Genomic DNA, 26,588 nt, shown 5'->3' with positions numbered 1-26,588 from the left:
GCCTGGGTGTCTATCCCAAGAAAGCCACCGTGACCGCGCCAAATAGGTGCTGTGATGTGGTCCCCTTCGTTCGCGTGGCTGGCTTTGAGTGGAAAGAATGAGGAGGCGCACTAGGTTGTAGTTCTTCTGCGGGCTGAGGACAATCCTGGCGGAAAATTGTTTCCAGAATTCATTTGGTGTAGGTTTACCTCCCCCTTGGGAGCCATCCGAATGCCGTCCTGGAGCCCTGTGAAAGACATCCAGAACTGCTAACAAGGAGGAGGAAGATGTCAAATTAACCCCCGGCAGGCCAGGGAGGGTGATGCTGATCAGGTGTAGAGCTGTGCTCAAGCAGCCTTTCAAAATTCTCTGCACTATATGTGAACAGAGCAATTGGCTCAATTTCTCGAGGGGGAGGAGAAATTCTCCCACAATTTCTTACCAGTAGGCATCACTGTGAGCAAGGGTTGTAGACCAGCGTGTTCAGAGGAGGGCAACCAGGATGACCAGGGGTCTGGAAACAAAGCCCTACGAAGAGAGACTGAAAGAACTGGGCATGTTTAGCCTGGAGAAGAGAAGATTGAGGGGAGACATGAGAGCACTCTTCGAATATTTAAATGGTTGTCACACAGAGGAGGGCCAGGATCTCTTCTCCAACCTCCCAGAGTGCAGGACATGGAATAACGGGCTCAAGTTACAGGAAGCCAGATTCCAGCTGGACATCAGGAAAAACTTCCTGACTGTTAGAGCAGCACGACAATGGAATCAGTTGCCTAGGGAGGTTGTGGGCTCTCCCACACTAGAGGCCTTCAAGAGGCAGCTGGACAAGCATCTGTCAGGGATGCTTTAGGGTGGATTCCTGCGTTTTGCAGGGGGTTGGACTCGATGGCCTTGTGGGCCCCTTCCAACTCTGCTATTCTATGATTCTCTTATTCTTTTCTTCTCACGGGTTTTGGGTTTTTCTGCACTGCCAATGTAAGTGGCACAGAATCAACTGTGTTTCTAGCCTGGCTTCTATTTTGCATCCCTCCTAATCCCCCATATGCCCAATGTTGTTCCAGGGCAGGGTAGGGGGGTGGGAGAGGAATGCAGCCACCACACACACACACACACACACACACACACACACACACACAATAGTGAAGAACATTTGGAGAAAATTCTTTGAAGGATCCTTTTATTTCTAAGAAAAGGAAAGAAGAACTCAGGACTTTTCTGAAATGCATGTATTCTGAGAAATTTTGACTCTACTCTGGTGGACAATCTTCAGGGTTTAGCACCGTCCTTAGGGTCTTCCAAATGTTAAGAACATCTGAAGAGCCCTGATGCTGGATCAGACCGAGGGTCCATCTAGTCCAGCACTCTGTTCACACAGGGGCCGACTAGCCGTCAGCCAGGGATGAACCAGCAGGACATGGTGCAACAGCATTTCTGATTTTGGATACATCTTCTCTAATACAGGGGCTAGCAACGCCTGACCTTCCCTGAAAGTCCTGTGGCAGGTGTGAATGAGGGTGGGGACAACAGTGTTGCATCCTCCTCCAGGAAAAGGATGGAGGTAACACTGTGCCAAAATCGGTCCTCCAATTTCCTGAAAGTTTCCCTCCCCATGAATGAAGCTTCCGTTTTTCTGGCACCGTCTCAGGCCGTCTCAGTTCCCTAGGGAGCTTGTGGGCTCTCCCACACTAGAGGCTCTTCAAGAGGCAGCTGGACAAGCATCTGTCAGGGATGCTTTAGCGTGGATTCCTGCATTGAGCAGGGGGTTGGACTCAATGGCCTTGTAGGCCCCTTCCAACTCTGCTATTCTATGATTCTATGATTCTATAATTTATTTTGAATGCGTGTTGGTGGTGTTTTTCACTGGGGTGGGGGTGGGGCTGAGGGTACGGCTTGTATTTTACTTTCTGTTGCACATCTCATGACTGCTGTACGGTCTCCCAGGCTGCCTGTACTTTCTATGGGAGGAACAAATTCATGTTGTCCCTGGGCAGGAAGTGCCAGAAGCCAAGGAGGCTACAGGCTGACAGAGAGAGGATTGAACAATGAAAGACAGGACACTCACACACACTCATCCGCCATCTCATAGCTAAGGCAAGCACAAGAACCCTGGACCAAACTAGGGTGACCATATGGAAAAGAGGACTGGGTTCCTGCATCTTTAATAGTTGAAAAGAAAAGGGAATTTCAGCAGGTGTCATTTGTATACAATGCAGCACCTGGTGAAAACCCCTCTTCATCACAACAGTGAAAGCTGCAGGAGCCATGACTTGCATGACCAGATACAAAAGATGACAAGGCAGCTTTCACTGTTGTGATGACGAGGGAATTTTACCAGGTGCTGCATGCATACAACTGTGGGGGATCCTGGGAGATGTAGCCACACACATCTGGAGGACACCAGGATAGGGAAGGCTGAACTAGGGCAAATTCCTTTAAAGTCCTCTTCTTTACGACTTCATTGATAAAGGACCAGTTCATACATTCCCCAAGAATGCATGTAAGCTGCCCAGAGTTTCAAGTCAGGAGAAGGTTTGTCTTGTTAAGATCCCTGGCTCATTGGTGTTTCCTGGCCTGCTTTGCCCAGATGTTCTTCAGGACCAGCCTCAAGCCTTTTCCTGGGAAACAGCCAAGATCTAGCTTTGCTTCTGTTGCTCTGCTTTGCTTCATCTTGCACTGGATATCAGTGGGGTATGTCTACACCACAAGGGTGTAGGGGGAGGATTGTGGACTTAACGGCTTCTGCCATCCTCCCTGGGTGTCCAGACGGCGTCGCAATGTTCCGGAAGGACGTCGCAGCCGCCATTTTTTAATTATTATTTTTTTAAAAAAAAGTGCACTCCAACAAAAATGTAAGAAAAAACACACAATCCCATTTCTTCCCCAATGGCCATGGAGTGCGTGAAGAGTTCCGTCTCCGGTTCCCGCCTCCTCACATTTACTCGCGAGGAGGCGAGGCGAAGCTGGGACAGCTGCCACACCTCCCGCAACCTCAGGATGAACCCGTGACCATGGGGAAAATCGGGCTACCAGCCGTCCCACTTATCCCGGGGAAATGGAGGGATCATCCCTCCCTGCTCCCGGGAAGTCCCGTGCGTCATGTGGATGCACAGGGATGATCCCGGGACGATCCCCGGGATAAGGACTCGTATAGACATGCCCTCTGTCTGCCTGAGTGTGTCTCTTTGTCCGTGTTCCCTCTCAGCCTGCCTGCATCCTGCCACCCCATTCCTTTTCCTGGATCCACTTCGTAGCCCGGAGAACCTTCGCCTGCAACGGGCTCCTGTAGAGTCATCTCGGAGCTCCGTCGCCCTCTGTTCTGATCTGGCTTTCGCTTTCCCTGTGCTCAGACCCCTGTGGCCCAGCCGTGCCACAGAATGGGCAAATCGACAGAATTGTAAGGGATGGGGAGGAGGAGTGATTCCTCCTCCCCATCCCAAGTTTACACTTAGGAAATAGAAACCAAACACAGTTACAAGATGGGGATACTTGGCTCAGCAATACTACAAACAAGAAGGATCTTGGAATTGTTGTAGATCGCAAGCTGAATATGAGCCAACAGTGCGATATGGCTGCAAGAAAGGCAAATGCTATTTTGGGCTGCATTAATAGAAGTATAGCTTCCAAATCGCGTGAGGTACTGGTTCCTCTCTCTTCGGCCCTGGTTAGGCCTCATCTAGAGTATTGCATCCAGTTCTGGGCTCCACAATTCAAGAAGGACGCAGACAATGGAATCAGTTCCCTAGGGAGGTTGTGGGCTCTCCCACACTAGAGGCCTTCAAGAGGCAGCTGGACAACCATCTGTCAGGGATGCTTTAGGGTGGATTCCTGCATTGAGCAGGGGGTTGGACTCGATGGCCTTGTAGGCCCCTTCCAACTCTGCTATTCTATGATTATATGATTCTAATTGCCTTTGCCGCGGCAAAGGCGGGTAGCAGATGGCAGAAACGAGTTGCAAAAACATGCGGCTCCATCTTGCCATTTGGAGATGCAAATTCCATTCTGGCAGGGCGTGGCTGTTTGCTGCCTTTTTATCCATATTAGGGGAGGCAATTTTTCTGTTTGGGTTCATTTTCTTCTGAAACAATTTACGGTTGTTTAGTCGCGGCTGAGAAGCCCTGCTGTGAAGCCCTGAATCAAACTATTTGCCTTTGAGCCATGATGATCTGAGCCATTAGCTGGGCAGGCTGTCAGGCATCCTTCCTCCAGATGGAACCTCCTGCTTTGAAACGGACTCTCCTTTTGGCTGGCCATCAGTCCTAGCCATGGAGACCCTTCGCCCATGTCTTCTCTCATCACAATGTGGAAATACACGAGGTCCGTGTGGCTGTTGTACACAGGTGCCTTCCAGATGTCGGAGAAAGCTGTTGCGGCAGAAGCCTGTAATAGGGAACTGTCACAGGGACGTCACGGGACCCCTCTCATCTGATCACTGTGTCCAGCTTGGAGCATTAGAGGATGAACTAGCTGGAGGGCTACCAGGATGCTAAAAAGGGTCTGTAAGAGTGACAATAAGAGTGACATTTTAAGAGCAGTGGGGCTTCTATGGATTTGTCCTCACCATGAGCATTCTGAAGGACCTGTTTCTCTCCAGGACCAGATCATAGAATCATAGAATAGCAGAGTTGGAAGGGGCCTACAAGGCCATCGAGTCCAACCCCCTGCTCAATGCAGGAATCCACCCTAAAGCATCCCTGACAGATGCTTGTCCAGCTGCCTCTTCAAGGCCTCTAGTGTGGGAGAGCCCACAACCTCCCTAGGTAACTGGTTCCATTGTCGTACTGCTCTAACAGTCAGGAAGTTTTTCCTGATGTACAGCCGCAATCTGGCTTCCTTTAACTTGAGCCCGTTATTCTGTGTCCTGCACTCTGGGAGGATCGAGAAGAGATCCTGGCCCTCCTCTGTGTGACAACCTTTTAAGTCTTTGAAGAGTGCTCTCATGTCTCCCCTCCATCTTCTCTTCTCCAGGCTGTACATGCCCAGTTCTTTCAGTCTCTCTTCATAGGGCTTTGTTTCCAGATTTGGAGCAGGACTTGTTTGTGTGTGTGTGTTTGTTTGTGTGTGTGTGTGTGTGTGTGTGTGAGAAAGAAAGGGAGAGAGAGAGAGAGAGAGAGAGAGAGAGAGAGAGAGGCTTGATGCAGAATCCATCTGTGCAACAGTGTTGCTTGACTACCCCCTGTGATATCACCAAGAAAACTCTAATCCCTAGAGCAGTTTTACAGATCAAATTGGTTTGGGGTATTTTTTTTAAAGAATGAATAAGATAAATTCTCAAATATACTCGTGTGGAAGAAGAGCTGGACAGCCACCTGTCAGGGATGCTTTAGGGTGGATTCCTGCATTGAGCAGGGGGTTGGACTCGATGGCCTTATAGGCCCCTTCCAGCTCTGCTATTCTATGATTCTGTGATTCTATGAAGAGGCAAACAGCTCTTCCAGTGTTTGAGTCACTTGTAAGCATGTCTGTCATTCCAGTTGTGGAGCTGGGAAGTAGCTGATTTGGTGGCTCCTTTCACTTGTTGTTAGATATGTCCTCCATTAATTTATCCCATCTTCTTTTACTGCGTCTTGAGGCAGCACATCCCAAAAGTAAATTACATGTTACATGAGAACATGTGGACATGAGAAGAGCCTAAAGGACTATCCAGTCCAGCATTCTGTTTACACAGTGACCAACCACAGACGCCAATGGGAAGCCCACAAGCAGGACACACATGCAATAGCATCCTCCCGGGGGTACTTAGACATCCTGATATTGGAGGGTGCATATCGCTACCAGGCCTAGTAGCCATCGACAGCCTTATCATCCCAGAGTGCAGGACACGGAATGATGGGCTCAGGTTACAGGAAGCCAGATTCCGCTGGACATCAGGAAAAACTTCCTGATGGTTAGAGCAGCACTGAGCTGGGGGTTGGACTCAATGGCCTTGTAGGCCCCTTCCAACTCTGCTATTCTATGATTCTATGATCTTTCCAAGGGTCCATCTAGTCCAGCATTCTGTTCTCACAGTGGCCAACCAGCCATAGGAAACGCGCAACCAGACATGGGTTCAACAGCCCCCTCCTATCCATATTCCCAGCAACTAGTGCACGTAGGCATACTGCCTCTAATACTAGGACTGAAGGCTGTAGATGAATAGATAGATCAATGCTTCTCGATGGAAGGGTGTGTGTGTTCCCTTCCCGTAAGTTCTGATCTGGCCCATCTCCAGGGGTAAAACATCGAGGGATCTCGAGGTTTCCAGTTTGGACTTCCCAAATGAAACCATAACCATTCCTGTTCCCCTCCTTCCCCAAACTGGGTTTCATATCCAAGTCTCAGTTTTCTATTTCTACATTAAGCAAAAGTTCGGCACGCTGCAAAGGACCACTTCCCTAAGTCTGAAAACCCTGAAACTGCTGTGATTTTTCCCATCAAAGGAGAGAGCTCTCCACCCTGGGTTTTGCTTTCCAATTTGATCTTTCTGCTTCCTGAAACGCACGTTTCAGTTCTGTATCCTTGATCACTTCTAGAAACCGAACCCCTTTGCCCCCAGCTCCACAGCACAGAAAGTGAAGAGAAAGTGAGAACAAACCAGTCTAGGAATCCACGCTTCAGGACGTTGTCAATGTCAAGACATTTACTCCTGGCGGGGTGTTCAGTGGGAATAAGCCATTTGTGCATCTTTTAATGATGGAACAGTTCCTCTCTTACCTTCCAACACTGTCAGGTGAGGGCTACCAGGTGTTTGTGAAGTGCTGATTCCATGCTGAGACAGCTGAATTTATTCCTTATACAGACAGACACATCTTCCATCGTGCCTCACTAGATATTCCGTGTATCCAAACTGGAGTCCGCAGTGAATCTTGAACTGATGACCCAGCGGATGTGAGGCAGGGATTTGTCCTTTGTGCATCTACTCAGCGCTGTCCAAAGGAGGGAGCTGCAGAGAAAACATCTCTCACTCACCAAGGAAGGCTCTTTAAAGCAATAGGCTAAATATTAGGGGACTCGAGAAATACGGTTGGGCAGGCCATATTCCTTGAGTCCTTTGTGAACCGCCCAGGGAGCTTCGGCTATTGGGAGGCATAAAAAGGCAATAAATAATAAATAAATAAAATGATAACATAAGAAGAGCCCTGTTAGATCAGACCAAGCTGGAGCGTGTTCAGAGAAGGGCAATGAGGATGATCAAGGGTCTGGAAACAGAGCCCTATGAGGAGAGAATGAAAGAACTGGGCATGTTTAGCCTGGAGAAGAGAAGATGGAGGGGAGACATGAGAGCACTCTTCAAGTACTTGAAAGGTTGTCACACAGAGGAGGGCCAGGATCTCTTCTCGATCATCCCAGAGTGCAGGACACAGACTAATGGGCTCAAGTTACAGGAAGCCAGATTCCAGCTGGACATCAGGAAAAACTTCCTGACTGTTAGAGTAGTACGACAATGGAATCAGTTACCTAGGGGGGTTGTGGGCTCTCCCACACTAGAGGCCTTCAAGAGGCAGCTGGACAACCATCTGTGAGGGATGCTTTAGGGTGGATTCCTGCATTGAGCAGGGGTTGGACATGATGGCCTTGTAGGCTCCTTCCAACTCTGCTATTCTATGATTCTGTAAGCATTCTAAGACTAGTGAGTCAGTATTTATTGCTGTTTTCAGCTACTAGGAAAGAACTCATTTTTGGGTGGTGTCAGCCCCCCTTTGCCTTGTGCTTAGCTGCACAGGCACCACTTGCCACGGGTATATACAATGCTTGACATCTCATCACTAGATTCCTCAGCGTCCCATGATTGTCTGCTGGACATTTGAAGAGCCTCCAATGCATTTTGGGTTGATACACACTTGTATGGGGGAAAATATCTGTAAATGGTATTTGATTTCTGGTAGCTCTTTCAGATTGTTTGCCACTTGACATTCCAGATATCCAGTGTGTGTACATGTGCACACATGTGAGAGAGAGATGCACAAGGATTTCGTTGATGGAAAAAACCCTGTGGAAATGCTCCTTTACAACCGCAAACATGAATATAATGGCAACTTTCAAAGAAAGCTTCTGTGATCTCTAACTTGCAGTCATGTTTGCAAAATGACATGATAGCGCTCTTCAAATACTTAAAAGGTTGTCACACAGAGGAGGGCCAGGATCTCTTCTCGGACCTCCCAGAGTGCAGGACACGGAATAACGGGCTCAAGTTAAAGGAAGCCAGATTCCAGGTGGACATCAGGAAAAACTTCCTGACTGTTAGAGCAGTACGACAATGGAATCAGTTACCTAGGGAGGTGGTGGGCTCTCCCACACTAGAGGCCTTCAAGAGGCAGCTGGACAAGCATCTGTCAGGGATGCTTTTAGGTGGATTCCTGCATTGAGCAGGGGGTTGGACTCGATGGCCTTGTAGGCCCCTTCCAACTTTGCTATTCTATGATTCTATGATCTGTTTTGGGGGGAAATGCACACTGTAAAATGTGAAGTATCCCCCCCCCCCCAACACACACACACACACACACACACACACACACAAAACAACAATACATGGATGTATTTTCATGGTTTAGCCAATTGGGGGAGTACAGATTTGGATACTCATTTGGAAAAGGGCACGTTTTTCCTGTTTGAAAATGCACACTTTTCTTGTTCAGAAAAAAAAAAGTCAAAACGCTGCACTTGCATCGGCAAACGAGAATGATGCAAAACAAGCATCAACATGGGACAAAGAGACCTTCAAGGTCGAAAATTGCTTCTCCGTCTATCCTTCGAGTGAAAGAACCCCCTGAAAATAGATCGGGGGTGGGGGGGTTGCATGACCTTCAGCTGCTGTTACAAGAAGATGGCTTCACTGTGGATTCAGTATCAAAGGTCCATCCTCCTTTCAGTGCAGCTAGTAAACGTCTCATCTCTTGCAAAGCTTATCTTGGCTCCCTTCATTGTCTGAGAATTGACATGTGTTACTAGGCGTAATTGTTGGATAAGCACTTTTGTTTTATTTTGAACGAAACCAACCAGAACAAAGGATCTCCTAGAGTACCTCTGGTTGGGTAGGCGGTCCGTCCCTTGCTTGCACGTTGTTTGTTTTTCATGTGGTATCTTTTAAGGGAGGCTTCACAAAGGCCCCCCGCCCCCATTTTATCTGAACATTGCTTACTTGAAGAAGAAGAAGAAAAGAACAGCCATCTGTTTGAGCAAGAGGCAAAAAAAAACAAGACGGATCTGAAACTAAATAAGTTCACATCTGTTTAGCAGAACCATCAAAAGACAACTGAAAGATCTAATAAGAGGCACATGGTGATAAAATCTAAGATATATGGAGGGAGATTTGCAGCCAAGGATTTGTGTTTGGTGGGGGGGGGTTCTGTTCTGGGCCAACCAAGGAGTGTTGCTTTAGTGTGGCCTCTCCCACACTATAGGCCTTCAGGAAGCAGCTTGGACAACCCTCTGTCAGGGATGCTTTAGGGTGGATTCCTGCATTGAACAGGGGGTTGGACTCGATGGCCTTGTAGGCCCCTTCCAACTCTGCTATTCTATAAGTCTATGATTTCTTGGCTTACTTTTAGACTCCCTGGCGAGCGTTTACTTTTACAAGTCTCGGAGAACCAAAATGAGAAGGAGCTCTAGCAGACTAAATGAAATAACCATCCTTGAACACCACATTCTTATATCAGCAGCTGGATCTGGGGCAGAGAAGTGAGCCATTGGGAGGACCTAAGAGGGAGCAAATTGGGAACCCTTGAAGTCATTCATTCTCCTTGCTCACTGGTGACACCAGAAGAGGTGGTCAAAGGGGGAACTGCAGGAACCAATAACTGGAAGCAGTTCACTGGGGTCTCTGGCGGAAATCCCTCACCTGCGACTTGATCCTTTTGAGATGGGGGCACTGAGGATTGACCTTAGGGTCCGGGCAGGTACATATGGGAGGAGGCGTGCCTTCATCAATGATAACAACAACAATAACAACAATAATAATAATAATTTCTTATAGAATCATAGAATCGTTGAGTTGGAAGGGGTCTAAGGCCATCGAGTCCAACCCCCCGCTCAGTGCAGGAATCCATCTTAAAGCATCCCTGATGGCTGTCCAGCTGCCTCTTGAAGGCCTCTAGTGTGGGAGAGACCACTCCACGTCCAAGCCCCACACTTGGAGGGCGGAACCACAACGTTTATGGCATTGGAACACCTTGTCTCGTGCAAAGATGAACTTCACTTACATTCACAAGTCGCCTGTTAGCTTTTAAAGGCGGCAGCTCAAATATATTGTAGGAAATTAGAGGTCCAGTCATTATTCCCCCCCCCCCCCCCCCGCTTCTTTTCAGGAGTGGTCCTTGGCTGCTTATTGTTTTGTCCACCTGCATTTAATTCATAAATATTCCTCAACTAATAGCTGGAGTTTTTGTAGATCTAAGACAGGCCTTTGACTCATCATCTGTAGATGAAAATCAATGCAAACTGTCATTGATCGTGGTCTGTTCGATGTGACGAGGGAGCTCAGGCTAGAATAGATACGCACACGTTGCATTCCAGTTAGAGAGTCCCACTCATTGGGACATTGGGGGCTGCCGTCTAACCGAGGGATTTGCAAGTTAAAAAAACACGAGCTCAAAAAATTCTCTCTCTAAGCTTGTTCCAACTCAAGTTCGTACCAGATTGTAAGTTTTGTTTCTTTCCCTTCGGCAAGAAAATCTGTGCATATTTCCCCAAATGTACGCCTCAATTGTGTGCATCTTTGAAATATACACATTTTTCTCCCATTGATTAAAGTGTATTTGTACACATTCCACCCCACCCCCCAAAGCACACATTTTTCCATGTGCTTTTTTTCAAATGCACACACGCTGTTCAACACATTTGGGGGGGCCTGCGAATCATACTACAAGCTCGGAAATATATGGGGCGCAGTTTGTGTCCAGGTTCATATTCAGTCTGGAAAGTTTGAACTTGGTAAAAGCTTGATTAAAAAAAAAAAAAAAAAAACAACTGTAGCAAATGTCATAAACATCCTTAGTCCTGACATGGTGAAGTGAATAATGATTAAAAGTGTTGTCTTCTCCCCCCAAAAGACAACACCCCTCCATAAAACCAAACTAACAGCATATCCACAATTCAAGAAGGACGCAGACAAGCTGGAGCGTGTTCAGAGGAGTGCAACCAGGATGATCAGGGGTCTGGAAACAAAGCCCTATGAAGAGAGACTGAAAGAACTGGGCATGTTTAGCCTGGAGAAGAGAAGATTGAGGGGAGACATGAGAGCACTCTTCAAATACTTGAAAGGTTGTCACACAGAGGAGGGCCAGGATCTCTTCTTGATCCTCCCGGAGTGCAGGACACGGAATAATGGGCTCAAGTTAAAGGATGCCAGAATCCAGCTGGACATCAGGAAAAGCTTCCTGAGTGTTAGAGCGGTACGACAATGGAACCAGTTACCTAGGGAGGTGGTGGGCTCTCCCACACTAGAGGCCTTCAAGAGGCAGCTGGACAACCATCTGTCAAGGATGCTTTAAGGTGGATTCCTGCATTGAGCAGGGGGTTGGACTCGATGGCCTTGTAGGCCTCTTCCAACTCTACTATTCTACGGTTCTATGATTTTTGAAAGAATTCTTGTTGAGGTTTATTATATTCCTTGTCCGGAGGAAGACTAACTTTCCCCCCATAAAAATATGTTGGTCCTTTACTATTTCTTCATTTTGCACTTTATTTATTGCAGCCGTTAGAGCAGCTGTGATACTATAAGTCAAGCAAGAGAAAAACATATTACTAATAATGTTTGAGGGGGGGAGCATATGTAGGTTCTGTGGAATGAAAATCAATCTACATTTCCTGCAGATTGAAAGAACGGACAGTGATCCATAAATCAAGTTAACATCTCTGCAGTTCACCACTTAATCTAAGCAAATGTTTTTCTCGATTTTTGAGCAACCACCACAAATCTGGCCTTGCTTATCTGTCATAAATGCATCTTGGTTAGGCAACAAGAATATCATTTTAGCCAGAGCCTCAGTGTTAGACGTCCAGCTAGTGCTAGCATGCTTTATTCAGAGCATAAAGAGCAATGAACGACGTGGAGACAGAGGACGTTTTCAGAGGAGGGCAACCGGGATGATCAGGGGTCTGGAAACAAAGCCCTATGAAGAGAGACTGAAAGAACTGGGCATGTTGAGCCTGGAGAAGAGAAGATGGAGGGGAGACATGATAGCACTCTTCAAATACTGGAAAGGTTGTCACACAGAGGAGGGCCAGGATCTCTTCTCGATCCTCCCAGAGTGCAGGATATGGAATAACGGGCTCAAGTTAAAGGAAGCCAGATTCCAGCTGGACATCAGGAAAAACTTGATGTACGGCAATGGAATCAGTTCCCTAGGGAGGTTGTGGGCTCTCCCACCCTAGAGGCCTTCAAGAGGCAGCTGGACAACCCTCTGTCAGGGATGCTTTAGGGTGGATTCCTGCATTGAGCAGGGGGTTGGACTCGATGGCCTTGTAGGCCCCTTCCAACTCTGCTATTCTATGATTCTTTGTGGCACTTCCCCTCCAAACTCGGACTGGGTATGGCTTGGAATTTCTATGTCAACAATATTATTTCTTTAGCAATAAATCTTACCTGGCAGCCCCCTTGCATTTTTCATCTGCTTTTAATCTTAGATAAAACTGTTTTAATACTGCCTTTTTTGGCTGCTGGTTTCATTTGTTATCTGAGTATAGTGTTATTGCTATTGGTCCCCGTCCCCCCGTCCCATTTTCATCACTTTGTTGTAAGCCAGAGAAGGGAAATGTCTTTCAAGTTTGGAGAAACTATCTGGGGGTGGTGTTCCAGTGATAGGTGAGGCCAAAAACAAGACCCAGGGCCAGTCATCATCATCATCAATTATCTGGCAGGAATGGACTACACAGACAGACACAACACCGCTTCAGAAACAATTCACCAACAACTGGGCATCAAATTCAACCTCATCAGACAACCCCCATCATACTATACATACTCACCTGAAACAATCTTGAAAAATGCAGATCATAAAATATACTTGGCAGAACAGTTCATATGGACAAGACAGTATATTGCATCCAATCAGACATAATAGTTATAGGCAAAAAAGAAAACACTTGCCTCATCGACATAGCAATAGCTAACGACAAAAAGGTTGTAGAAAAGGAAGAGGAGAAGAGAGAGAAATATACACTACTAGCTATGGAAGTTAAAGAACGATGGCATCAGGGAAAGATTATAATTGTTCCATTAGACCCATCAGTCACCAGCATCACATCAATTTATTTATTTTTACAGAAAACCTTCAGAAACTTGGCCTACCAAAATACGTCCACACCAACTTCCAGAAAGCAGTCATACTTAAAACATGCTCAATTGTCAGGAAATTCCTGTATCAGTAAAAGACAGCATGACCTAGTGAAAAGAGATGATGAAGAAGAAGAAGATGATGATGATGATGATGATGATGATGAAGAAGAAATACCAGCATATTTTAGCTTAAAGTTTTTACTGCCAGTACCTAAACCTTAGGAAAGGCATTTCAAACTTTTAGAATGGGGAGAAGGAACTGGACAACACCCAGGAAACCACCAAATAAGTTTTAATCGATCCTGGATCTGTTTTCTACATTTGCCTGATTGCTCAAAGTTGGTTTTAGATATATAGAATCATAGAATCATAGAATAGCAGAGTTGGAAGGGACCTACAAGGCCATCGAGTCCAACCCCCTGCTCAATGCAGGAATCCACCCTAAAGCATCCCTGACAGATGGTTGTCCAGCTGCCTCTTGAAGGCCTCTAGTGTGGGAGAAGACATCTGTTGTCTTGTGTATATTGTCTGCTGTAAGTTTTTATGTTTTTAGAATTTTGTATATTGTTTTTAATATTTTAATCTTTTCTAAACTGCCCAGAGGGCTTCAGCTATGGGGCAGTATAGAAGAAGAAGAAGAAGAAGAAGAAGAAGAAGAAGAAGAAGAAGAAGAAGAAGAAGAAGAAGAAGAAGAAGAAATGAGGAGTGGTTGAGGGAGGGGGAAAAGTGGTACTGAAAACCGTGGCAGGGGGCGTGTTTCCTGAGATGCCCCACCTGTGTTATAAGCCATTCTGTTACATTGAAGGACGGGATGCAAATAATAATAATAATATAATATATTTATTTGTTACCCACCTCTCCCTCTGGATTGAGGTGGGGTACAACACAAATGTAAACGCCATAAAATACATATAATTAAAACATTCAAAACTAATACTTCATTTAAAGCAGCACATTATTCAAAGGCATCTTAAAATTCAACTGGGTACGCCTATATCTACGCTGTAACTCATTAAATGAACTTATCAATCCCTTTTCTTAGACCTGAACGATGTCTCACCCATCATGGCTGCCGCCAAAGAACTCCGGAGATCCCGTCGGCCACGTGACTGCAAGGATGGAAACGACGCACGCCTTTGGGACCCCCAGTATTTCGATCTCCACCCAGCAGACGCCAAAGAAGTTTGCTCCGGTCGTAGCACCTAAACCCAAATACAATCCCTACAGGCCAGGAGAAGGAGAAGGTAAGAAATAATTTGATTACCGAATTTGTATCCCGCTTTCTCAACAGTGCCTCAAAGCGACTAATACCGGTAAAACAATAAGGTACACCTTAAAATAATGATCAGTGATTCCTTGTTATGGGTTGGCATGCGTGTGCAATGTATTGTTGTTGAAAGGAAGGCTGTTGCTACTGTTAGAAGCACTGCGTTTGTGCTGCTCTTTAATATCGGGGCATTTTTGTTTAAACATTTTTTGTTTGTTTTGTGTGCAATTTTTAACATTTTTAGGAGCTGTGGGAACATTGGAGGGGTATAAATCAAATAAATACCAACATACCTTCATAAATGCATACATGCATGCATAAAACATCAGTCCAACTCCACTTTATCAAGATAACTCAAATTTTGAGTCCAGAAGAAATTGGGTGAAATTGCAAGCATCTACAAATTTATGGCCACCATTTACACAACGGGGGAAATTACGCATTTTCTGGAGCTTCCATTGTTGTGCCCAATGGAGGCTCCGGGCGAGAGCAGGTGGCTGTTGGCCGCACATTGGGCCACATGGATGCTGGACCCACGGGCCCACGAATGTGCTGCAGGTACCCAACTGGGTCCGGTGTGTGTGTGTGTGTGTGTGTGTGTGTGTGTGTGTGTGGAGGCGGACATGAGGAGTCCACCAGGCCTGGTTGGGCACCTGCAACGTCCCTATAATTCTTTGCATAACCATAAGGACTAGAAACATGATGGAAGAAATGGAAAGGTGAGAAAGATAGGCGAGACCCGTTCTATACTTTCACCAGCACATGGGTGTATTAATGTTGGTTATAAAAAGCGTTGGAAGAGATTAGGAGGAAAGGTTTCGACTGCAGGCCTGTAATTCTGCAGCCTTCTTTTAAGTTGTGGCAGGTAGTTTCCCCATGGTATTTGCTGGGATTTTCTTTCGTTTTCTAGCAGTATAATTAGTTTAGGAATAGAATGCTCTCTCGCTTGCTCTCTTTTTCACTCGCTGCCTGTTAGTAACTCTGATAGAAGCCATCTGGTTCCTTTTAAAAAAAAACTCGTATCCAAAGGAACAAGATTTCTCTTTCCCCCACTCCACCCCCCTGGCACCCTTTATGTTGTCAGCCTCTGACAGTTTTTAGGTTTTTTTCTGTCTGGTACATCCAAATTGATGACAGAATGAGCCTTGTGCATTTCTCAGGCCTGTTGCTCCTTTGAGTCTTACTGGATTAACCAAGTAGGTTAAGGCCATCGCTGCTCCAGAGGGAGTCTTCTACCAAGAGCCCAGTTTGCCTTGGCCAGGTGCCTCCTTGAGATTGGTGTAACCTTTGCAAGATGCGTCCCGAATGTACTTTTTCATTGCTTTTCTGCTGTGTGTGGGGAAGTGGACCGATAATGGGTAAAGATCCATGTCTTTGTAATGCATCAAAAAGGTGACCCCAGTCGTGTGTGACCTTCTGTTTGCTTGCTTGTTCGTTTGATCCTGGTCGTGCTTTTTATACTGTATTTTGTATTTGTGTTATTAACCTGTTGGTTGTTTTATTGTGGTTTTGATTTTTGTGAACCGCCCAGAGAGCTTCGTCTATTGGGCTATTACATAAAATGTACATAAAAATTATTATTACATGATTTTATGTAATAATTTTATGTAATAAAATTTTATTACATAAAAATGTAATAAATAAATAAATAAATAAATAAATAAATAAATAAATAAATTTTATTTATTGTATTTTTGTACCGCCCAATAGCCAAAGCTCTTTGGGCGGTTCACAAAAACTAAAACCATTCAAAGTATAAAACAAACAGTATAAAAACATGATATAAAATACACGTTAAAAGTGATTGAAAACATACCACACATGATTTAAAAAATCCTTAAAACATCCTTAAAACACCCTAAAATTTCACTGGATAGGCCTGCCAGAATAGATCAGTCTTTATTACTTTTTTAAACTCTAAAAGACTGTTAAGTTGACGAATCTCCTCCGGCAGGCCATTCCACAATCTGGGGGCAGCAGAAGAAAAGGTCCTTTGGGTAACAGTTGTTAATTTAGTTTTTGCTAACTGAAGTAGATTCTTCCCAGAGGACCTGAGTGTGCGGGGCAGAAGAAACTAAAGAAACTATTTATTTATTTATTTATTTTTATTTATTACATTTATATACCGCCCCACAGCCGAAGCTCTCAACAGTTAAAAATGGTAAACATTAAAAACTATACAAAATTTAAAAAACCATCAGAAACATAAAAACAAAAGTATAAAAACAACACTATCCATTTAAAAACAACAATTCTGGGGTATATTAAAAACGTGTGGTGCAGAGCGGTAAAGCAGCAGTTTCTGCAGCTGAAACTCTCCCCACGGTCTGAGTTCGATCCCAGCGGAAGCTGGTTTCAGGCAGCCGGCTCGGGTCGACTCAACCTTCCATCCTCCCGAGGTCGGTAAAATGAGTACCCAGTTAGCTGGGGGAAAGGGAATAACGGCCAGGGAAGGCAACAGCAAACCACCCCGCTATAAGGCCTGCCAAGAAAACATCAGGGAAAGCTGGCGTCCCTCCAAGGTCAGTAATGACTCAGTGCTTGCACGAGAGGAACGTTGTTAAATGCTGTTAAAATGCCTGGGAGAAGAGAAAAGTCTTGATCTGGCGCCGAAAAGATAACAATGCTGGCGCCAGGCGAGCCTCATCGGGGAGATCATTCCACAGTCAGGGGGCCACCACTGAGAAGGATTTTTAGTTGTGTCAGAGTCCCACGCACTCTTTCCACCCACCCCCGGCTGGATCAGCCCCCGTGCCTTTGCCCTCGACAGCGAGGGCTTCTTTCTTTCCAGCTGCGCTCCGGTTTATTCCCAGAAGTCAAGACTCACCGCCTCCCGTAGGAATTGCTCCAGTTGTCATCCAGTGTGTTTTGCCTTTACAATAGGGTGACCATATGAAAAGGAGGACAGGGCTCCTGTATCTTTAATAGTTGTGTTGAAAAGGGAATTTCAGCAGGTGTCATTTGTATGCATGCAGCACCTGGTGAAATTTCCTCTTCGTCACAACAGTTAAAGCTGCAGGAACTTTACTGTAGCTATACTGTGACCAGATTTAAAAGAGGGCAGGGCACCTGCAGCTTTAACTGTTGTGATGATGAGGGAATTGCACCAGGTTCCCCATCTATACAAATGACACCTGCTGAAATTCCCTTTTCAATGCAACTGTTAAAGATACAGGAGCCCTGTTCTCATTTTCATATGGTCACCCTACTTTACAAGCCAGAATGCATTCTTGAGATCTCTGAAAAGTTAGGCTGTAGCCAGTGTGTGTTCAATAATTCGGAGTTTTCAACCCTCGCTTAAGAATATTAACACCACTGTGTAGAATCAGGGTACCTCATCCAGTACTCTTTGCAAGAAGGCCTGCAATCAGGCCATGCTTAGGTGGCCCACCAGAAATTGGCTAGTAGTCCATCAGTAGAATATGCCTGATGCCAGGGAGCGGAAAAGGAATTGGAGAAATGACGTCCGGCGGTTCTTTCTGGAGCTCGACTGTCAATTGTACGTCTCAGACTTGCCTCTGACAGCATGTGACAAAAATTATCTTTACCCTTTTGGCATCTATTTTCAGCCATACAGCACAGGCAGGGGAAAGTGACAGCAACGAGCCCCAAATTGCAGAACATGGAGCAACAAGGGAAACTCCACATATAGCTGAACACAATCGAATCTGCTTGCCACGAATTTACTTGATTAGTTGCCTGGAGAATACTGGGAGTTGTAGGACTTTCCTCTGTCTAAACATGCATAGGGTTGTACCCTAAACGAACTGGTCTGTAATTCATAGAATCATAGAATAACAGAGTTGGAAGGGGCCTACAAGGCCATCGAGTCCAACCCCCTGCTCAATGCAGGAATCCACCCTAAAGCATCCCTGACAGGTGGTTGTCCAGCTGCCTCTTGAAGGCCTCTAGGGTGGGAGAGCCCACAACCTCCCTAGGGAACTGGTTCCATTGTCGTACTGCTCTAACAGTCAGGAAGTTTTTCCTGATGTCCAGCCGGAATCTGGCTTCCTTTAACTTGAGCCCGTTATTCCGTGTCCTGCAGTCTAGGAGGATCGAGAAGAGATCCTGGACCCCCCTCTGCCCTCGGATCACTTTTTAATCATGGGTCTTACATTAGCCACTTTCCACCCTTGGGGTACAGAGATCAACCTTAGGGGCCTGTTACATTTTTGTTGTTGTTGTTAGGTCTGCAATTTCACATTGGGATTCTTGAAGGGCCCTTGGATGGAAACCATCTGGACCTGGCAATTTGCAAGGTCTGATAGCTTCCCTGATGCTGCTCGTCAACCATGCTGGTGACCTCTTGGACTTGGTGCTTATCTTTCCTGACCTGCAGGATGCATTCTAGCAGAACTATTATTGTGGGTTTGAGTCATTCCCATGTGTTCTAGAGAGGTTTGATTCTCTCGACTTTCCCTTTCAGCTTCCTTTTCATCGGTCCCCTCATTTTAGAACAGCTTCTTCGTTTGATGTCAAATGTGTCTTATGTTGGCTGGCTCTCCTTGGGAATTTTCCATTTTCACATACGTTAAATTTGATAGCACTGTGGTCACCATTTTTTAGTTGGTTGAATAAAGCTTGCATTTTGCACTAGGTCCTGGGCACCTCTTAGGAATAAATTCCTCTAGGGTCACCTCCCCTCTGCTTGGTTCTGTGACCATCCGTTGTTTACAGTATCTAGCAATTTCACTCTTTGCCATAACCAGAACATGCATTAATTCAATCTATATGAGTAATTGCAGTTCCTCATTGCTGACTTCCTCCTTTGGAAGCCTCCTTTGTTTCATTGTCCATATCAAGATCACCCTTGGCATTTTGGTTAGAATCATAGAATCATAGAATAGCAGAGTTGGACGGGGCCTACAAGGCCATCGAGTCCAACCCCCTGCTCAATGCAGGAATCCACCCTAAAGCATCCCTGACAGATGGTTGTCCAGCTGCCTCTTGAATGCCTCTAGTGTGGGAGAGCCCACAACCTCCCTAGGTAGCTGATTCCACTGTCGCACTGCTCTAACAGTCAGGAAGTTTTTCCTGATGTCCAGCCGGAATCTGGCTTCCTTTAACTTGAGCCCGTTATTCCGTGTCCTGCACTCTGGGAGAATCGAGAAGAGATCCTGGCCCTCCTCTGTGTGACAGAGGGTTTGGGGGATTGGGTGTGATAGCATGTCCCTAGTAGGGTTGTCAGAAATGTCCACAATGGATTCAAATGGGATTGGGTTTCTATGGAAGTCCGCAGCAGACCAGCTTTTTCAAGTCACATGGATTTCCCGGAAGGCAGACCAAGTATGTTACTTTCTGGAATTGTACACAAATGTAGTCATACAAACATACGGAAGACATTGGAAAATATGCTAAAATATATGCCCTATAAAATAAAATACACAATGCTTTATGTATCTCTAATCTGTCTTCAGCCTCTGCTGTGTAGGCGCTCATTGATAAAATGCTGAGCTAAGAAAAATATATATGCAAAACATTACATGCGAGGCAAGAATCCTGTAAACTGTGGTGGACATATTTGCATACTTTTCTGAAGAGGGTTGTGGACATCATCTGTCAATGAGTGGGTGACAGATCCGAAGACGTCTGGCAATCCTTGAAACACAGATGGAGAAGGCTTCACAAAATCTGTACAACTTGAGTTGGTCCCCAGTACTAATTTGCTTTTGGAGCCTGGAATCGACACCCACAGTCCTTCTGTGGAGGAGGGTGCCCCTTTTAGGTTTCCTGGTTTGCTTGACAATATGCCTGGCGGTGTCTGAGAAATCCGCAGTAGATTCTAATGAGTTCCATTTTCTATGAATAAGACCTTCGGATTCCACAGCAGACGGAAGTTTTCGGAGTCACAGGGATTCCGTGGACTTGCAGACCATTTTGTGTGTGTGTGTAAGAAATGTGCAGTAGCGCAAGTGTGCATTTCCACTAATGCTCATTTGCATATTTGCGGACTTGCGCAAGAGCAACGAGGAATGCAATTATTGTAGGAAAAACCGCCTGTTAATGAGCAGATGGATGAATGAAAGACACATAACAATCTGCAAAACACAGATGGAATGGATTTAATAAAATCTGTACATCCCTAACTCTGCCCTCTTTGACTCCCAGAGTGTCACTGCCCCCAGGATGCCCTTGAGTGTTCTCCCTACAGACTTGGTCTCCAGAGATTCCTGTATCCAACTGGCTCTATCAGTTTCACCTTGTTTCTGTTATGCCCATTGTAGCTTGTTTCTCTTCATCTTGTTTCTGTTATGCCCATTCCTCCTTAAAAGGAAGCACTCCCCCATTTGACTCAGAGTTTCTAGCATTAGTGTAGAAACAGCCATGGCTCTGGCATGTGTTTACAGGTCTCTGGCATGTGCGTGTGTTTACCCTGCGGCCCTTTGGCCTCTTTGACTGGCTATCATAGAATCATAGAATAGCAGAGTTGGAAGGGGCCTACAAGGCCATCGAGTCCAACCCCCTGCTCAATGCAGGAATCCACCCTAAAGCATCCCTGACAGATGTTCTACTGCATGCTCTTGGCTAGGGATATATGAAAAAAAGTTTTGTTTCATTTCTGATCAAGATTAACACAGTTCACACCTCCCAGAATGAACAAGGACTTAGTGTGAAGTCCATGTCCGTAGATTTCTAAACCTGCAGTGTGACCAAAATAAATATGTGTTCGACAGCATGCTTTTAAAAAAATGTGCATGAAAAATGTGTATTTTTTTAAAAATGTACACAAGTGCAATTAATGGGAGAATCGTAGAATAGTAGAGTTGGAAGAGGCCCCTAAGGCCATCGAGTCCAATCCCCTGCTGAATGCAGGAATCCACCCTAAAGCATCCCTGGCAGATGGCTGTCCAGCTGCCTCTTGAAGGCCTCTAGTGTGGGAGAGCCCACAACCTCCCTAGGTAACTGGTTCCATTGTCGCACTGCTCTAACAGTCAGGAAGTTTTTCCTGATGTCGGGCCGAAATCTGGCTTCCTTTAACTTGAGCCCGTTATTCCGTGTCCTGCACTCTGGGAGGATCGAGAAGAGATCCTGGCCCTCCTCTGGGTGACAACCTTTCAAGTATTTGAAGAGTGCTCTCATGTCTCCCCTCAATCTTCTCTTCTCCAGGCTAAACATGCCCAGTTCTTTCAGTCTCTCCTCATAGGGCTTTGTTTCCAGACCCTTGATGAAATGAACATGTGCTCATTTCAAAGTTGCATACAACTGAAGCGTACACATACAAAATGATGCTCACATTTTCATCCCAAAAGAAAACTAACAGGGAAACAAAGGTCACAATCTGCTGTGGACATCAGACAGAAAAGGGAGATCTGAGAGTCGCATCTTTAATACGAATTCCTTGGTTTATGCCAGCCTCCCCCAAATCGGTACCCTATAGATGGACTGGATTTCAACTCTCATAACTCCCAGTGAGCATGGGCAGTGCTTCCTGAAAATTATGGGAGTCGGAGTCCAACACATATGGAGGTCACCAGGTTGGGAAAGGCTGGGATTAACACAGTGCAGTTTTAGATGCTTGGTATCACATACACCCTTGTATATATCAGCAGTGCTCAACGGTGCACACTAAATCTGCAGCCAGAACACTTAATGCTTTCTCTTCTTTAAATACCAAGAAGTCACTCACAAGAGAAGCTGCTTAAAAAAATTTTAAAAAGCAAAGAAGAAGAAGAACTTGCAAGACTCTAGAATTGTTGCACCACCTGTTTTAATTTTGTGGAGAAAAAGAGGTGTGTGTGTGTGTGTGTGTGTGTGTGTGTGTGTGTGTGTGTGTGTTTGTCATGGGTTTCATGCTCTTTCAGAAATCTAGGTCAATTTAGATGTCTTTCGTTCTTGCAGTCTTTGTTTTTGCTTCCTGAAAGAGCTAAAAAAATTACACTGAGCTGCGTGTGTTTTCCTGCCCCCCCCCCACCGTGGGAGGCTGTGGAGGGTGTGTTGCCAACGGGCACGATCCAATGCAGCTGCATCAGACTGAGCGTCCATCTAGTCCTTTACTCTATTCGCACAGGGGCCAACCAGCCCTCGACCAGGGACCCACAACGCACTACTGTTGTTGGACAGTGGCGAGCGGTCTTGTTGCTTTTTAAGCCTTTCAGGGGCTCTGAATGAGGTTAGGGGCACCCCCTTGTACTTCTCCAGCTTCTGGAGAACAGTGGGGGACGTCATAAGAAGCAACAATGCTCTAGCAGGGGGTGCATTTCTGAGCACCGGCTAGCTGGCTATTTGCAGGTTAAAAGGGACCAAATTTAGATTTCACGCTGCCCTGCCTCCAGAATCCATCCCCGCAATATCCTATCCTCACCCACAATGCTTACTGGTGATCACTGCTTCCGGAGACCATGAGCATGTCTACACGTCTTCAGAGGAGGGCAACCAGGATGATCAGGGCTCTGGAAACAAAGCCCTATGAAGAGAGACTGAAAGAACTGGGCATGTTTAGCCTGGAGAAGGGAAGATTCAGGGGAGACATGAGAGCACTCTTCAAATACTTGAAAGGTTGTCACACAGAGGAGGGCCAGGATCTCTTCTCGATCCTCCCAGAGTGCAGGACACGGAATAACGGGCTCAAGTTAAAGGAAGCCAGATTCCAGCTGGACATCAGGAAAAACTTCCTGACTGTTAGAGCAGTACGACAATGGAACCAGTTACCTAGGGAGGTTGTGGGCTCTCCCACACTGGAGGCCTTCAAGAGGCAGCTGGACAACCCTCTGTCAAGGATGCTTTAGGGTGGATTCCTGCATTGAGCAGGGGATTGGACTCGACGGCCTTGTAGGCCCCTTCCAACTCTGCTATTCTATGATTCTATGATTCTGGGATGGCTGTTCTTTAGGTTCCGCCACCATCAGAGGCATATTTGGTGGGGATGGGAGGAAGGGCCTTCTTGGTGGCCGCTCCCAGGATCTGGAACTCCTTGCCAAGGAGACTCAATTGGCTCCTCTCTGCTATCCTTCAACCAGCAGGCAAAGATGTTTTTCTAAAAGCTAGTTTGTTGCTGATGGGCGTGGTTTAACTGGTTGCTACTCCTCCGTTCTTGTATTTGTGTTTTTGTTTTGTTTTGATGATATGTTTTCATTAAGAGTTTGTTTTTAATCTGGATGTTATTGTTGCCGCCTTGAGCACCATTTTTTTCTTCGTTTGGCAGAAAGACAGGACATAAAATAAATAAATGCAGCCCCCTCCCCAAGAATCCCTCCCCCCCCCCCCCCGTTAGCCACGCACCGGGCCCAAGCGATCACCTACAGACTCTGCTCCTCTTGGTAGAGAAGATGGGAAAGTGCATTCTCTGGTGTGCTTCCAAAGTCTGCTATCTAGCATCAGGAAATGAATACGGGACTTTAAATCTTTGTCCCTCTGCTTCGTGGTGCTTTGAATGTGAGAGAAAAGTGTTTGAGGAAGGGGAGCTTACTCGTGGTCTTCACTCCACTATTGCAAAATAGAGCCCACATGATTTAATAATGCATGACACCCCGGTTCCCTTTCTGGTGGCAGATGACCTGGATCTATTACAAATGGAGGGCAAAGCAACTGGGTTCTTCAAGAGGGTGGGGTTTTCAGGCTACAACTGGTTTTGAGTGGCCCTTCGGATGTCTCCATTAATTCGTCCTCAGCTGGTGCACCGGAAAACAAAGGCAGCTGGTGATCACTGGCTGGTTGTGGTGACTCAGGGTAGTATCCAGCGGAGCTGCCCTGCCTCTACTCCTTGTGTTGTGCTCAACACAAGTGCTTTTGCACTTCTAAAGATAATGCCAGAAACTAGTGGAAATGCTCAGTTCGGGATCAAGACAGATCAACAGAGCTCCCTTCTGAGAAATCTGCTGACCTGCCCCATTATGGAAATGAGTGTTTCTGCTCATTTTGGGCTTGTTTTAGAATTGCAAAAACCGTGTGGCACGAGCGTTGGTTCCACGACTGTACAGTCACAATAGGATACTACCCATAATACCAGAATACACCTGGGTCTCAGGATGAAACCAAAAGGATGCTCTGTTGCAAGTCAGAGGGCTGGATTTTAGCCATAGAATCATAGAATAGCAGAGTTGGAAGGGGCTTACAAGGCCATTGAGTCCAACCCCCTGCTCAATGCAGGAATCCACCCTAAAGCATCCCTGACAGATGCTTGTCCAGCTGCCTCTTGAAGGCCTCTAGTGTGGGAGAGCCCACAACCTCCCTAGGTCACTGATTCCATTGTCGCACTGCTCTAACAGTCAGGAAGTTTTTCCTGTTGTCCAGCTGGAACCTGGCTTCCTTTAACTTGAGCCCGTTATTCCGTGTCCTGCACTCTGGGAGGATTGAGAAGAGATCCTGGCCCTCCCCTGTGTGACAACCTTTCAAGTCTTTGAAGAGTGCTCTCATGTCTCCCCTCCATCTTCTCTTCTCCAGGCTAAACATGCCCAGTTCTTTCAGTCTCTCTTCATAGGGCTTTGTTTCCAGACCCCTGATCATCCTGGTTGCCCTCCTCTGAACACGAGGAGGGCAACCAGGATGTGTTTTTCCTGCACACACCCAGGAAAAAAAAGTTGGATAACTGTTTACACCTCGTTCTGTATAATTATAAGAACATCAGAAGAGCCCTGAGGCTGGATCAGACCAAGGGTCCATCTAGTCCAGCACTCCGTTCACACAGGAGCAACCAGCTGCTGGCCAGGGAATTAGAGAAACCACCAGGCAGAGACCGAATCAGCCACTCTAGCTGGCTGTTTGTTGCCCAGGAAAAGCTCTAACCCAGAAATCAAGATTTGGCAACCTGATCAATGCTGAGGTCACACCCGGCCAATTAGGAGTTGCCACATCACACCACACCCCCATGTCATGGGGAGGGCCCATAGCTCAGTGGCAGAACGCCCCTTTTACACACAGAAGGTCATAAGGACATCAGAAGAGCCCTGAGGCTGGATCAGACCAAGGGTCCATCTAGTCCAGCACTCTGTTCACACAGCGGCCAAACAGCCATCGGCCAGGGACCGACAAAGCAGGACATGGTGCAACAGCACCCTCCCACCCATGTTCCCCAGCAACTGGTGCACACAGGCTTATGTAGCCCCAATGGCATGTTGGAGGATGTGGCACCTAAAGTGAGGAAGGCCCAAACAGAACTCCTCTTGCTGTGGTCGAAGTGTCTTTGAAAACTCCTTGTCTGGCTCTGCTGGGATTAAGCAACTAGACTGGAAAGGAGTTGCCCTGGCATCACGAGAGCCATAGAAAGGACCAGATCAGAATCGATGGATCTGTCAGTCTTGGTCTTCCCAAAATTGTTGGGATTTTAATATCCTGCTCGTTCCCTCCCGTTTCTGTGCATGCTTGCGATTAAAAAAAAAATATCCATTCAGAAATGTGTACTTCTTTTGTGTGCACTCTTTGCAATGTCTGCATTAAGGTACATATTCTCTGTGCATTTTTAAACGTGCATTTCTGAAAAGCGGTTTTGTGTGCACTTTTCTTAACAATGTGCAGTTGGTCCGTGCTTTTCCCCCCCGATATGCTGATTTTTGCGCACATTTCCCTCCGAGACGAGCCGCACGGAAAAGCTCGCAAAAATGTCGATTTCACAATGCAGCTTTGTGTCGACTTGCTGAAAGACTCAGGAGGTGCAAACTGGGTACATCCATAAGCCTGGAGAAGGGGAGGCTGAGGGGAGACATGAGAGCACTCTTCAAATACTTCAAAGGTTGTCACACAGAGGAGGGCCAGGATCTCTTCTCGATCCTCCCAGAGTGCAGGACACGAAATTACGGGCTCAAGTTAAAGGAAGCCAGATTCCAGCTGGACATCAGGAAAAACTTCCTGACTGTTAGAGCAGTACGACAATGGAACCAATGACTTAGGGAGGTTGTGGGCTCTCCTACACTAGAAGCCTTCAAGAGGCAGCTGGACAACCCTCTGTCAGGGATGCTTTAAGATGGATTCTTGCATTGAGCAGGGGGTTGGACTCGATGGCCTTGTAGGTCCCTTCCAAATCTACTATTCTATGATTCTATAAAACAAAGTTGGCCGAGTGAATTTCTCTCACATTACTAATCCAACTCCCTGGCTGGCCAGATGCCTCTGGTTAGGGTGACCATATGAAAAGGAGGACAGGGCTCCTGTATCTTT

At 46.2% G+C, this 26,588-nt stretch overlaps 1 protein-coding gene across 3 annotated transcripts in view; it reads left to right on the top strand.

Moving 5' to 3' along the window:
* Positions 1-26,588, top strand: part of LPP (LIM domain containing preferred translocation partner in lipoma) — a 378,416-nt gene that overhangs the window by 146,064 nt on the left and 205,764 nt on the right. For all 3 annotated transcript variants that reach the window (XM_063131781.1, XM_063131780.1, XM_063131782.1), the window contains one exon: positions 14,274-14,475. In XM_063131781.1, coding sequence (XP_062987851.1) covers positions 14,283-14,475 — 193 coding nt within the window. In that variant the 5' untranslated portion in view covers positions 14,274-14,282. The remainder of the gene's footprint in view (positions 1-14,273; positions 14,476-26,588) is intronic.

Source organism: Elgaria multicarinata, chromosome 8 (genome assembly GCF_023053635.1).
Source record: "Elgaria multicarinata webbii isolate HBS135686 ecotype San Diego chromosome 8, rElgMul1.1.pri, whole genome shotgun sequence".
Taxonomy (NCBI): Eukaryota; Metazoa; Chordata; class Lepidosauria; order Squamata; family Anguidae; genus Elgaria; species Elgaria multicarinata.
This window is presented reverse-complemented; position numbering and strand designations above follow the sequence as displayed.